General features: G+C 31.6%; 1 protein-coding gene across 1 annotated transcript; it reads right to left on the reverse strand.

The window, feature by feature from the left end:
* Positions 1 to 6,972: 6,972 nt before the first annotated feature.
* Positions 6,973 to 12,325, reverse strand: LOC120071571 (beta-glucosidase 12-like). Its single transcript, XM_039023910.1, has 13 exons — positions 12,173 to 12,325; positions 12,010 to 12,079; positions 11,698 to 11,756; positions 11,331 to 11,406; positions 11,155 to 11,232; positions 10,930 to 11,017; positions 9,490 to 9,745; positions 8,307 to 8,422; positions 7,954 to 8,171; positions 7,796 to 7,827; positions 7,548 to 7,653; positions 7,358 to 7,460; positions 6,973 to 7,141 (listed from the first exon to the last, which is right to left on the reverse strand). The coding sequence occupies exons 1-13, from the start codon at positions 12,323 to 12,325 to the stop codon at positions 6,973 to 6,975; spliced, it is 1,524 nt and encodes a 507-aa protein (XP_038879838.1).
* Positions 12,326 to 12,638: the final 313 nt, after the last annotated feature.

Here is a 12,638-nt window from a genome sequence, read left to right on the forward strand (position 1 = left end):
TTGAAAAGAAAAATATGGACATTGAGTTTGGGAAATTTGGGAAAAATTGGCTAAGTATGGAAAATTTATATGAAATGCGTGTTGTGCACAAAGCATTGGAAGGCAAGTGACTAGTGGCACAATCGTGTAGAAATTGCACGAAGACAAACAATGTTCGCAGTAACTAAGAGCGAGATCGTTGAAAGTGAGATCAGCGAGATCGTTGAGAGCGAGATCATTCAGATCGAGACCAGCGAGATCATTGAGAGCAAGATTTTGAGCAAGAAAGATTGGAGAGAGCGAGAAGGTGGAAGAGAGCGAGATTGGAGAGAGCAAGACCAACGAGAAAGAAGGAGGGAGCGAGAGTAGAGAGAGCGAGATTTTGAGCTAGAAAGTTGGAGAGAGCGAGATTTTAAGTGAGAAAGTGGGAGAGATCAAGAGTGGACGAGAGCGAGAGCAGCCTGTGCGTCAGCCACGCCTTGTTCGAAACGTCACACCCACGCCTCGCCTATGCATTTAACGATCGAGCAAGCTTCTGGACGATGTATTTGGACGCGTTAAGGTGGATTATGCATTTAAAACCCTAATTTAAATACAAACAAATATTGAAGACGTAAGGGCAAACGTCATTTAAAATCTAGGTGTCCGATTAAGAGAAATTCTTAAACCCTAAGAAATTGTGTTAGATGCGTTGGGAAGAACACATTCAACCAAGATGAAGTCAGCTTATGTTGATAAATGGAGGATTAAACTTTGGCCACGCAGCCAAGTACGTGATGTCAATCCCATGAGCAATTTGAACGCCTATAAATAAGAAGTTGGGATTCATTTTCAAATCACACAAAAATCATAAATTTCGTAGAGAAAGTAGAGGGCAGTGAGGGTTTAAAGGAATGTGTCAATTTTGGACGAGAAGATCTTCCAATCTACTCGTGCTTTTGGAGTGATTCAAAATCATCTGAAAGCTCTGGAAGTCTAGTTTTCAGAATAGGGCTGCCGGAGGAAAAGGCTCAAAGGAACTAGGCTGGAGGTTGAGAAGAATGTAGAAGGGTCAGACTGTCAGATCAGTCTGGGCCAGTCTTGAAGATTTGAGATTCCGGCCAAACCACGAGGAATTCTAAGCTGAAACTTTAGGTAATATTCTTAAGACATTTTAGAATAAGTTTGTAGAAGGAAGTATTTTCATATAAGATACGGAACTATGAGTAATCTAAGTTGTTAAGTTGAATATGGATTCTAAGGGTGAAAAAGGGACCCGAGGAGCTACTAGAGTGAAAAGTTCCTGAATTCGAGGTGAGTGGCTAAAATGTTTTCGAACTAAAATGTTTTTAAGCTGTTTTGGATTACAACATTTACAGAAAGCATATTTGCGAAAATAATTCTCATTGCCTACTAGTTTTATAAAATGGTTTCCAAGCAAGTTTGAATTGTGGTTTGAACGCATGCTTATTGTTGAAAAACTATTTACATATGTATATGTATTGAGTTTATCTAGCATGCGTTACCATCTTTAAAGCCATGTTGTATATGTGTTATACTGTACATGCTTTAAAGAAAAATTTGTTTATAAATAGTTTTTGGTAAAATGCGATGCCGAATACAAGGAGAAGGCATCCACCAACTAGATACTGAAGTACAAGGAGAAGGTATCTATTGGTACTGAAGTACGTTTGAGAAGTACCAAGCCAACGGGATACTAAAGTACGTTGGAAGGTATCCTAGTAGCTCGATACTAAAGTACAAGGAGAAAAGTATCTGAGCAGTAGTACCTAATGTGGCCACAGGTGAATAAAGTCAAAGATTGAGCAAAAGGGTTCTCTCTGGACTAGTAGTTGGTGTTGGGATTATTTTATCAATTATACAGTACTTTGATTTGAGAAATGATTTTACTGTTTTATGTTTAAAACAGTTTTATATACATTATGCTTGGAAATTGTTTATGCTGCATTAAATTATATTTCAGAATAAAACTATCTTCTGAAATTATGCATGAGAATTTACTATGTTTTTCTCGGTCACTCACTGGCATAAGCTCACCCGTTTCAAATGTTTTTGTTCCCACCCCCCCCCCCCCCCCAACAGGTAGCAATCAAATCCTCTGAAGATAGCTCAGTATTTGCTCTGCCACTAAAGGACGAAAAGACTTGTTACCGTTTGCTAGGTGGTTACTTATAATATTGTACATATATTACTATTGTTCATATAGGGACTAGGGTTTATAGGTTTTGGGACTTGTAAATCTAATGTTGTAAATATTCTAAACATATTAAGTTTCTTAAGTTAATAAATTGTGGGCCTGCAGTCGTCCCGGTTGCATATAATTTGTATTTGGTATCAGAGTTATTCCGCAAGAGTTTTTAGGCAGTAAGTGTCAGCCTAAGGGTTGATAACTGCTGCAGTCACGCCCTTCTCTAGGCTAAGAGGGTGATCTGGGGCGTGGTGTGACAGTGTATATATATGAATAAAAAAATTGTAAAATTTCGCACAACTCTTCACCTTGCATTCAACGTATCTGACAAAGGATGTTTTCTGGAAATTCTGTTTCTGCAAAATATTTTTCTTATGTAAAAATCCTGTCTGTTGTATACTTGCAGATCCTTTACCTTCTTTGTGCGAGACTATTTTTGGAAGTTAGATGTATGTCCTAGAACTTTCTCTTCGATTTCCTTAAGTAAAGTTTGTTTGTAATGTTTTTTATGATGTGAATGACTTAAGCACTGAGAAAATTTAAGAAGGAAGTTGTGTGGTGAAGTGTTGAAGGGTAGGTAACCTAGGTGAAGGAAAAATTTTGCTAAGTATATAAACTAAGCGTGGAACTTAAAATGGAAGAGGGAAAAAATTAACTAAGTAAAGGGTGAGCCATGCATGTGAGGTAGGAGAAGTGTGTAGCACACGATGGCATGGTTGAGCATGAGGCAATGAAGAGGGAAGTGTATGGCTAAGAGGGGTGCTTGAGGTGAAGATCACTCATTTATCTTTTAATTTGGATAGGTATTGAAAATTTTGTATTAATTAAACTTTAATTGGAAAATTAGATGGCTTAACGAGAGTTTAAGGACAATAATTAGTGACATGAGCTGCCCAATCCTTGTGCCTTGAAGACATGCAACCCAGAATATTAATAGGAGGTAGGAAGAGAAGCTTGGTTTGCCCATTTTACACGAGAAAAGGAAGAAATTTTGTAGCCAAATCAAAGCTTGATCTGTGAAGAATGAGACCGAGGGTTTCCATGGTGACGTTCAGCTAGGAAGATGCTTAAATTTGAAGAAAACTCAAGTCGGTCTGAGTTTTAGAGCAATTGAAGCAAAGTGGACTTTTGGTGAAATTTTGAGCTATTGAGGAGGAATTAGAAACTTCAATTTGGAGGTAGGTTAGAGGTTGTTTACAAGGTTTATGGAAAGAAAATTGAATTATTTTGGCTGAAAATAGTGTTTTATCTACTTAAAATGCAATGTGAAAATTAGTGCTCGAGAAGAGGCTATTGGCTGAAGGTTGAAGAAGCCAGACGGGCAAATTGGCTGTCGACAGGTGTTGGTGTGGTGTTTCACGTGCACTAACCATGCACAACACACTCACTGGGAGTGCAACAACGCCCGTTTGTGTGATAGTGGCCGCACACACTTACCTACGTTTGATGCCCAGTAGCACGTTCGTTCAACGCCCAGTCGCACACCCTCGACGCCCAACCCGCACACCCTCAAGAGTTCTTTAAATGTTTTAAAGCATAATTTCCTTTTATATGAAGTGCTTATAGCTATGGTGAGAATGGTTTATTTACTATAAGTCTTATGATTTATCTTCGGAAGAACTATGACCTAGGCATGTTTTTATTTTTATTTTTTTAAGATTTACATTCTACTATCATGATTTGAACTCATATGTTTCAAAGGAAAGCTAGTTGTTATTCATGCTTTGATGCTTCTAATGTGTTTATAATATTCTAAAGTTAAAGAATAGTTTTATAAATTCTTGAATGATGTATCCTAATTTAAAGACACTCGATATTCAAGGAGATGAAGGTATCTGAGAAGTCCAGATGATAGATATGATATAGGTCTTTGGGATCCACCTTAGTGCACAAATAGGATTTGGATCGTGTGCAAGGGTGCTTAGCCTTTTGGGGGCATTTTTACATACACGTATGAGAGTTATTGATGTTGAATGTATTGAGATTATTCTATATCAGCTAAGGTTTTTTGACGTTGAGTATATTTAGCTTGCTCTACCTCAACTAAGGTCTTGGGTACAAGTTTATAAACTATTTATGAGTAATGAGATTTAAGCATGTTTTCCAGATCTCAGATTTTCTTAATATCTCTATCTTAAAGTTACGAAAATGTTTCCTTAAATATGTTATACATTTGAGGTTTTGAAAGTCTAGTTTTGATTCTAGCTTTATTAATCTCTTCCAATCATGTTTATACCTAACTAGTCACTTGTTGGACTTCCTAACTCACATTTTCAAAGGTTTTCTCTTCCTAGGTAGCGATCAAGTTCCCAGCGCCTGATTTACTGCAATTAATCTACCACTACCTCATATTGTAGATAGATCAGAATTTCTCTTAGGTCATGAAATCGTGTTTGGTTTTTTTTTTTTTTTTTTTTATGTTTTGTAAGCATACTAGTGGGGGTTAAGAGAGACTTCTGGTTCTATACGTGTTGTAGCATTAACGAATTTTCAATTGTGGATACATATGGATCCTTAGCATACTAAAACGACTGCTATTGTTGGTATCAACCCAATAACGATTCATACAAGCTAAATCTTCTAATGAATCAGATAGATTCATATCTGAAAGAGGTTGATAATAAGTTCTTTCAAAATTGACTATTTGTCCAAGAGTTCCTATATAACTTAAGCGACACAATAAAAGCTTTTTCTATTCTTTTATTAACTGATTTATGTATAGGATTTAAAAATCTTATCTGATTTCATTTATTTCAATAAGAATTGAAGGTGTAAATTTTCTTGATTTAACTTTTATTTTATAAGATTTTGCAAACCAATTTAATTATGTATTCCGAAAAAACCTGCTAGTGGAAGAAGACATCCAATATTTCTATTGTAAATATTTTTGTATGTCGGACTTAAGCAGGTGATGAATAGAGTTTCTGTTGCCTTAAAACCTAAGCTGAGATTTATATGTGTTGTTTATATATACAATTGTCTATCAGGCGAAGCAGATGAATAGGTTGAGTAGGTTACATCACGGGTGGGCAATAAATGTCATAAGAGGGTTGACATTTTGCTGTCTTCACATCCCTTCCTATGTTAAGAAGATAATTTGGGAGGGGGTGTATTCATTGTACATATTTAAAGATTTTCAATCTCTTACTTTCGATTAGTCGTTCTCACAATAGATATTGGGAGTCGTTGTCTTGTGAAATGTTTCTGTCACAACTGTGGTGTCGATCTTTGACGACGTTGAAGATTATATTTCCATAAGGTTGGATACATACTTCAAGCTATTTGTGTGCTTCATCTGTAGACTTCTTGAGAAGGGATACTCAAGCTTAGGGGGAGCCTAAGAAAAACGAGCGAAGTGATTTTTAATCGAGAAGGAAAGATAAAGATCGAGTGAGAGACAGTCTCATGACTTAAGGGGAGTTTAAGCCTAGCCGAGAGGGAGTCTCGATCTTAGAGAGAGCCTAAGAAGTTCTTCACTAATATTACTACTTAGGGGGAGCCTAAGTTACCAAGAGAAGGAGTCTCAAATCTAAGGGGAGCATAGGTAAATGGTTGATGATTAAGTTCTATAGTAGTCATTGCAATCGTGTTGTCATTACAGATAAGTATTATTTGTAATTGCTTATCATCTAACATACTGCCCCCTAGACTTGGGTAGTATTCACTGAATTGGGTTACCAATCTTTAATGTTTCTTTTATTTTTTATTTATGTCTATTTGATGTTTTGTAGAATTTTGTAACATTATTCATAATAATATTTAATGTGCGGTAGATACTCCAATATTATTTTCAATCTGATTAGAAATACATTGGGGACAATATATTGTTTTAGGTTCGAAGTGCTTGGATTGCATGTGTGGCAAATCCTTGAGCACCTGAGCTTGGACTTTGTAGTTGATCTTTAATTATATGATCATATTGCTGCATGTATTGTGATTATGACAATCTAGGGTTTGCTTTAGATAATTCCTATTCACATTGTTTAGAATTCACAAGAATATAGGCATGATTTTTGGTTGAATTTAAAAATTTCTTGGTAATTCATATTCGTATAGCCGTCTTATTTATGGTTTTCGATACTTTGGATTCAGTTATTTATGGTTTCTAACGCTTGTGTTTTTGTTCTTATTGTTTATTTATTTCTGCTACAACATGTCATTCACTATACTCTAGCACATTCTACTTGACAAGAGTTACATAATTTGGCATTCACAAATTTTTCTTCAATTGGTCTCAAAGTACGACCCTCTCTTTTGGATAAAACGATCTTCATGTGCCTCTTGTTCACATAAATTCATTCAATCAAAGAAGGCAAATCAACTACTCATCCACCTTTATTGGATGACTCTAATTATGCATACCGGAAGGCTTAGATGACTGCTTTTCTAAAATCCAATAACTACAAAACCTAGAAATCTCTTATTGCTGCCTAGTCTCCTCCAAAAATTACCAATGCTAATGGCACCAAGTCTCTTAAGGCTGAAAAAGACGAGACGGCCCAAGAAGACAAAGCTTCCTTAGAAAATTTAAGGGCGCTTAATGCTACTTTTAATGGCGTTGTTCTTAGTTATTATATTAGACTGGCGTAATATTAAAACCAATTTTTTTTTATAAAAAGTACACATATGGTAAATTAGACTTGTAATATATATTCTAAATCAATAGGGTGCAATTATGTAACTTATTTTATTGACGTGGAACAGAAAAACATTAAGACAAAAAGGATGCAATATCAAAAGCAAAACAAAGATTACAATATCATGGAGATGGAACAAATATAGCATGTAGTGTTTGTGAATCATCGTCAACTGCGTAGAAAATTGTTGAACCATTTTGCCGACAGTTTTGGAATTCTTGTCAAACGGTGCTTGAAATCGACATAGACAAGACCAAAGCGCATGGTATATCCATTCGCCCATTCAAAATTGTCCAATAAAGACCATGCAAAAAATCCCTTTACCCTTACACCAGCCCTGCAATATTTCCAGAACACATCTTGTTAATTAAGAGCTTCATTTATCAGCCAATATCATCATTTACTCATTACTAAAATAGTTAAAAAAGTAATTATGAAAAAAAAAAAAAAAAAAAAAAAACATTCTTGAAACATCGTCATTGACAAATATGACAAAGAAGCTCAAACTGAAAAACACATTTAGCGTAAATAATGTTTTAATCCGATTACTCACTTGACTGATTCTTGAAGTTTAATGAGATGTTGACGATAGTATTTAACTCTACCCTCATCCTTGATTAATTTGCTAATTTGGGGAGAATCAAAATCCAAATATCCTGCCATACAAAATTTTACTAATGAAGAAGATAACATATATATATATAGATATTATTTGATGTAGAAAGTAAAATTCTTTTTAATACCATTTTCTGTGATGTAAATAATTGGATTTTTATAGTTATTCTTCATATGAATCATCAGATCTTTGAGTCCTTCTGGATAAACGGCAAGCCAAGATGATCCATTCACCTAGAAAATTTACATGGATGCATAAGTAACTAGTTATTTGATTAAAAAAGCTATATAAAAGCAATCTAGATTTCAAAAACTAAAACCAAACAAAAACAAGGTTTAAAATTTTAACATTGAAAGAAGGTTTCACATTAATTACCTTTGGTCCAATTGAGACTCCATTACGATCGGCTACAAATACAAACATCACAAAAAGTCAAAATAGAGAAATTAAAATATTTATTATTTGTATAGACGGATGAACATAGTTAATTTAAAAATAAAAAAATTGGAGTTTGATTAAATTGAAGTACATACTTGAAGAATTGGCACGTAAATCAGTCAAGAGGCTTGGCTTGTTAGGATCAACATTGGGATTGTTTTGTACATAGTTAGATGTATAATAATTAATTCCAATAAAATCATAGGATTTTAAGATCAAACTACGTTCTTCCTTTGTGAATTTAGGCAATCTCTCTTTTACAAGAGTTCTCATGCTGGCTGGATAATCTCCATACACTATTGGATCCAAGAACCTACATTAAACATTAATGTAACATTTATTAATTTGGTCAAACATAATAGTTTGGAGAAAATAATGTTTTTTTTAAAAAAAATTAGGGTATAATTAAATTCAAAAGGTTGAACTTTATACTAATTTAATTACTTACCAACCAAGTTGAAAATCAAGAGCTCGACCTGTAGCCTTTTTGTCCGCCTCACTTTTTGAATATGGGACAAACCAATTCGAAAACAATGTGACCCCAATTTCACCTTTTTGGTATGCCTACAAATTCCATATGATAAATTGGTTTCAAAATATGTAGCGCTTCTAAACTTATCTTTAGTTTTAATAACTTAGACGCTGTAGGATAACAATTTGGTTTTTTGTTTTTGATTTTTGTATATTAAATCTATAAACACCTATTCTATCTCTAAATTTATTGTTTTATTATCTACTTTTTATCAGTGTAAAAAAAGTTTTAATAAATTTGTTTTTTGTTTTTAAAATTTGGCTAGTTGTTCAACTCTTTTACTTAAAAAAGATAACTATAGTAAGAATTTGAGAGAAAATAGGTCTAATTTATAAAATATTAAATAAGACTTTAAATTTTGAGCTTTAGGCTCCGTTTGGGATTGCGTTTGCAATTATAGGAAGTGATTTTAGGAAAATCTTAACTGCCTTTATTATTTGATAAATCAAATTATTAAATAATCTAAAAGAATCATTTTTTAAATTAAAACTAATGTGTAAAAAGTTGATAATAGTAGCTTTTAGATTAAACTTTTCAAAAAATCTGCCAATTTCTTAATCATTTAAATAAATATATTATAATAATATTCTTTCATATTAATATTTTTTTGCACATATTTTTAAATTTTAATTGATTAATTTTTTTGTAACAATTATTTTTTTCTCACATTTTTATCAAATAATTTTAGATGAAACAAAATTAGTTAAAATCCAAATTATATAATATTTTGAAATATATATTATAATAAATTATAAATTAATTATCAATGCGAAAATAATTAAAATAATAAATCTATTTTGATTCATATAATTAAATTGTCAATTTAGTATTAATTTACCTAACACTATAATTAGTTTTTCTAATTTAGAAATAAAATTTATCAAACACTATTTTACTTCCTCCAATAAGTGATTTCTCGAAAACAAATCTAACAGCAATTATTTTAAAAGTCAGATCAACTCCAAACAAAACCTTAATTGAACAGAGGTAATTAAACCTAAATCAACTTTTTAATATCCAAACTGATTTTTTAAAATATTTATTTTATTTGCACTATATGAAGCAAATATATGTGTTGGTATCATAAGAAAGAGAAAACCTGATATTTAGACTTGTAAAGTCTAGCAGCAAGAGCATGTGCAAGAATTAGATGGTGAGCAACAATGTATGGTTCAGTCCCTGAATCTCCACCGAGACAATTTAATGGTTGCCAAGAAGAGCATCTGCCTGGAGCAAAAACTCCTATCGCATAACCATTTATGGTAAAGACGTACTGTTCGTTAAAGGTGATCCAGTGTTTCACTCTGTCTCCAAATTCCTTGAAGCAAAGTTCAGCAAAGTCTCGATAATCCTTTCTGCAATTAATTTTTCAAAATTATTTCATTTCCTTCAAACACCTGTTTCGTTTTCGAAATTTATAATATATTTAGATAATGTTTTTTTCCTCTATAATATATATCGTTGTCAATTAATAATTTATGCCCACATTCTATTTTAAAATAAAAATAGAAAGCATGTTTTGGAATATTTACTTCTAAATTTCTGCAAGGATAAGTGGAATCTAAAACTTTTTTTTTTTTTTTTTTCCTAAAACCGACTGTATTAAGCTTGATAAAATTGATGACAAATATCTATTTATATGCTTAACTCTTAACTAATAATTATATCAATTTAAATTTGGAATGATTTTTAAAAATAGAAAAATAAAGAAATTATTTATACAAAATAGAAAATTTTAATCATTTTAAATTTCTATTAGTTTCTATCAATGATAAATTTCTAGCAGTTTCTTTCGCTAGATGTCTATCAGTGTTTTTTTACTATTTCTGTAAATAGTTTGACATTTTTCTATCCGTAAAAATTTCACTTAATTTTTTTGTAAGTTTATCAATTTACATTTTCTTTCTAATTTTGTCTCAAAAATATTATAGAATGAAACTTATAATTTGATCCAATTAAATTCTAAAATTTTCATAGACCAATAAATTTTTGCACCCTTCATGACAATTACCTTAAAAAATCATTCACACATTAATTGTCAAACGTGTTTGTAGACTTCTTTAAATGCTTGTTTTAAAAATTGGACAATTATAGTAAATGCATGAAAGATTTCTAAAGGAACTTTTATTTAAGAGTCTAAAATGTTTTGTAAGGTTACTAGCTTAATTGATACAATTATAAATCACACAACGTAATTTTCAAATGCAACGTAATGGAATGTATGAATTGATATAGTTAAAAAAAAACATTTTAAAATTGAATGTATAAATTCAGGGTTTTTTTTTTTAGTACCACAAACTCACTCTAGTATACAATAGCTTTTTCTTCCCTTTTTTTAAAAAGAAAAATTCTCCTTTTTTAAATTTTTGTTTGGAGATATATAATGATATTTTCTTTTAATACTCATTGTTGAAATTTGTAATAATAGAAAAATGGTAGTTGATGTTTTAATATTAATGTTTATTTTGTGTGTGTGTATATATATATATTTATATATATGATTATGTGAGGAATATGATTAAAAAAAAGTTATACTTACAAGATTTTGCGACTCATGAAGCCTTGATATTCATCTTGTAAAGCTTGGGGAACATCCCAATGGAAAATTGTTACATAAGATTGGATGCCTACAAATTTAAAATTAAATAAAATATTAATTGAAGTCAAAGCCACATGATTATTCATTGACTAATTAATTATATAAAACTATTTTTAAAGAATCAATTAGCTACATTAATCTCTACTATTAAAATAATAAACCAACCTTTTGAAAGGAGCTCATTGATGAGTTTGTTGTAGTAGTCAATTCCTTTTTTATTCACACCACCACTAAGTTTTCCCTCTGAATATATTTAAAACATCTAAAATTTAAATTAATGTTTAAAAAATAAATTAAATTAAATTTATGAGTAATCTAAAATCTGAAGATTAATCCCTTACTTGGCAATACTCTAGACCATGAAATTGAGAATCTGTAAGCATCAAAACCTATACGGTCCATAATGGCAACATCTTCCTGTATTGAACAATTGTTTATCAATCTTACATAATATTTTAGTAAATAAAAAGGAAGTTAGCGTAATATAGAGTCAGACACATGTCGAACGAAAATTTGAACATCTGATCTTTAGACGAAAAATATAAATAAATAACTTACATTTATTAAGATTTGACTTCCATCAATTTTCTATAATTATAAAACAAAGAATATAGTAGGAATTGTGGTGATCTAAAAAAGTGGAAGTAAATTGTGCTCCTTAACCCTTATATGATTTCCTTAACTTGTATTTAGGGCATCCACACAAACCTTATAGCGGTGGTATTGATCAACAGCTAAATCTCCATTCTTGCCATCAGCAATTCTCTCTGCAGTTCCATCATAACAAATTAAACATCACTTACTTCGGATTGACCTATGGAAAAAGTAGTTTTAAAAAAACTCATTTTTATTTAAATTCTTTTGATAAAAATTGATCAAAATATACTTGGAAAGCTATTTGAGTATTTTCTTTCAAAATGACTTGTTTTTTTAAATTAAACACTTGAAAATATATTCCAAATGTCCCAGTATTTTCTTTCTATTATATGTATCGAGAGAGATCAAATAGAGAGAAAGAACCAGGGTGTTGATGAGTGTAGGTATCCCAAATACTTGGTCCTCTCCCATCCTTAAAAGCAGCACCTTCATACTATAAAAACAAGTGATGCATTCATTGATATTATTTGATCAAGAGAATCAAAACAATAAATGAAAAGTGTTGTGTGTGTTTTGATAGTAATACCTGATAAGCAGCAGATGAAGAACCAAAAACAAAGTCTTTTGGGAAGTTGCTTCTCCTTACAATGGGAATGGGAGTTTTTGGTTCATTTGTGGCCTCTGAAGCCACAAGGATGAGGAAAAGAAAGCCAAGAAAGAAGGTATCTTTAAAAGCCATTATTATCCTTCTTGGCTTTGGTTTTGAATGTGAGACACTTCCACCTAATTGCCTTTATATAGAGAGGATAAAAGGCAAGGGAGAAAGTTATTTTCAATATTAAAATCTGAAGTACTTTAGGCATAAGAAGCCATGGCAAAGGTGGAACTTTTATAAATACTTGATTTTTTTAAATAACATATTCAAACGTCAATTCTATACAATTTGGAAATATTTTTTTTATTTTAATTAAAATTGGAAGTAGGAATCTCATTTACATTTTAGTTCAAGATTCAACTTTGTAAACTAATTAAATTTACTAAGTTGGTTACCA

The sequence above is a fragment of the Benincasa hispida genome, chromosome 2 (assembly GCF_009727055.1).
Source record: "Benincasa hispida cultivar B227 chromosome 2, ASM972705v1, whole genome shotgun sequence".
NCBI lineage: Eukaryota > Viridiplantae > Streptophyta > Magnoliopsida > Cucurbitales > Cucurbitaceae > Benincasa > Benincasa hispida.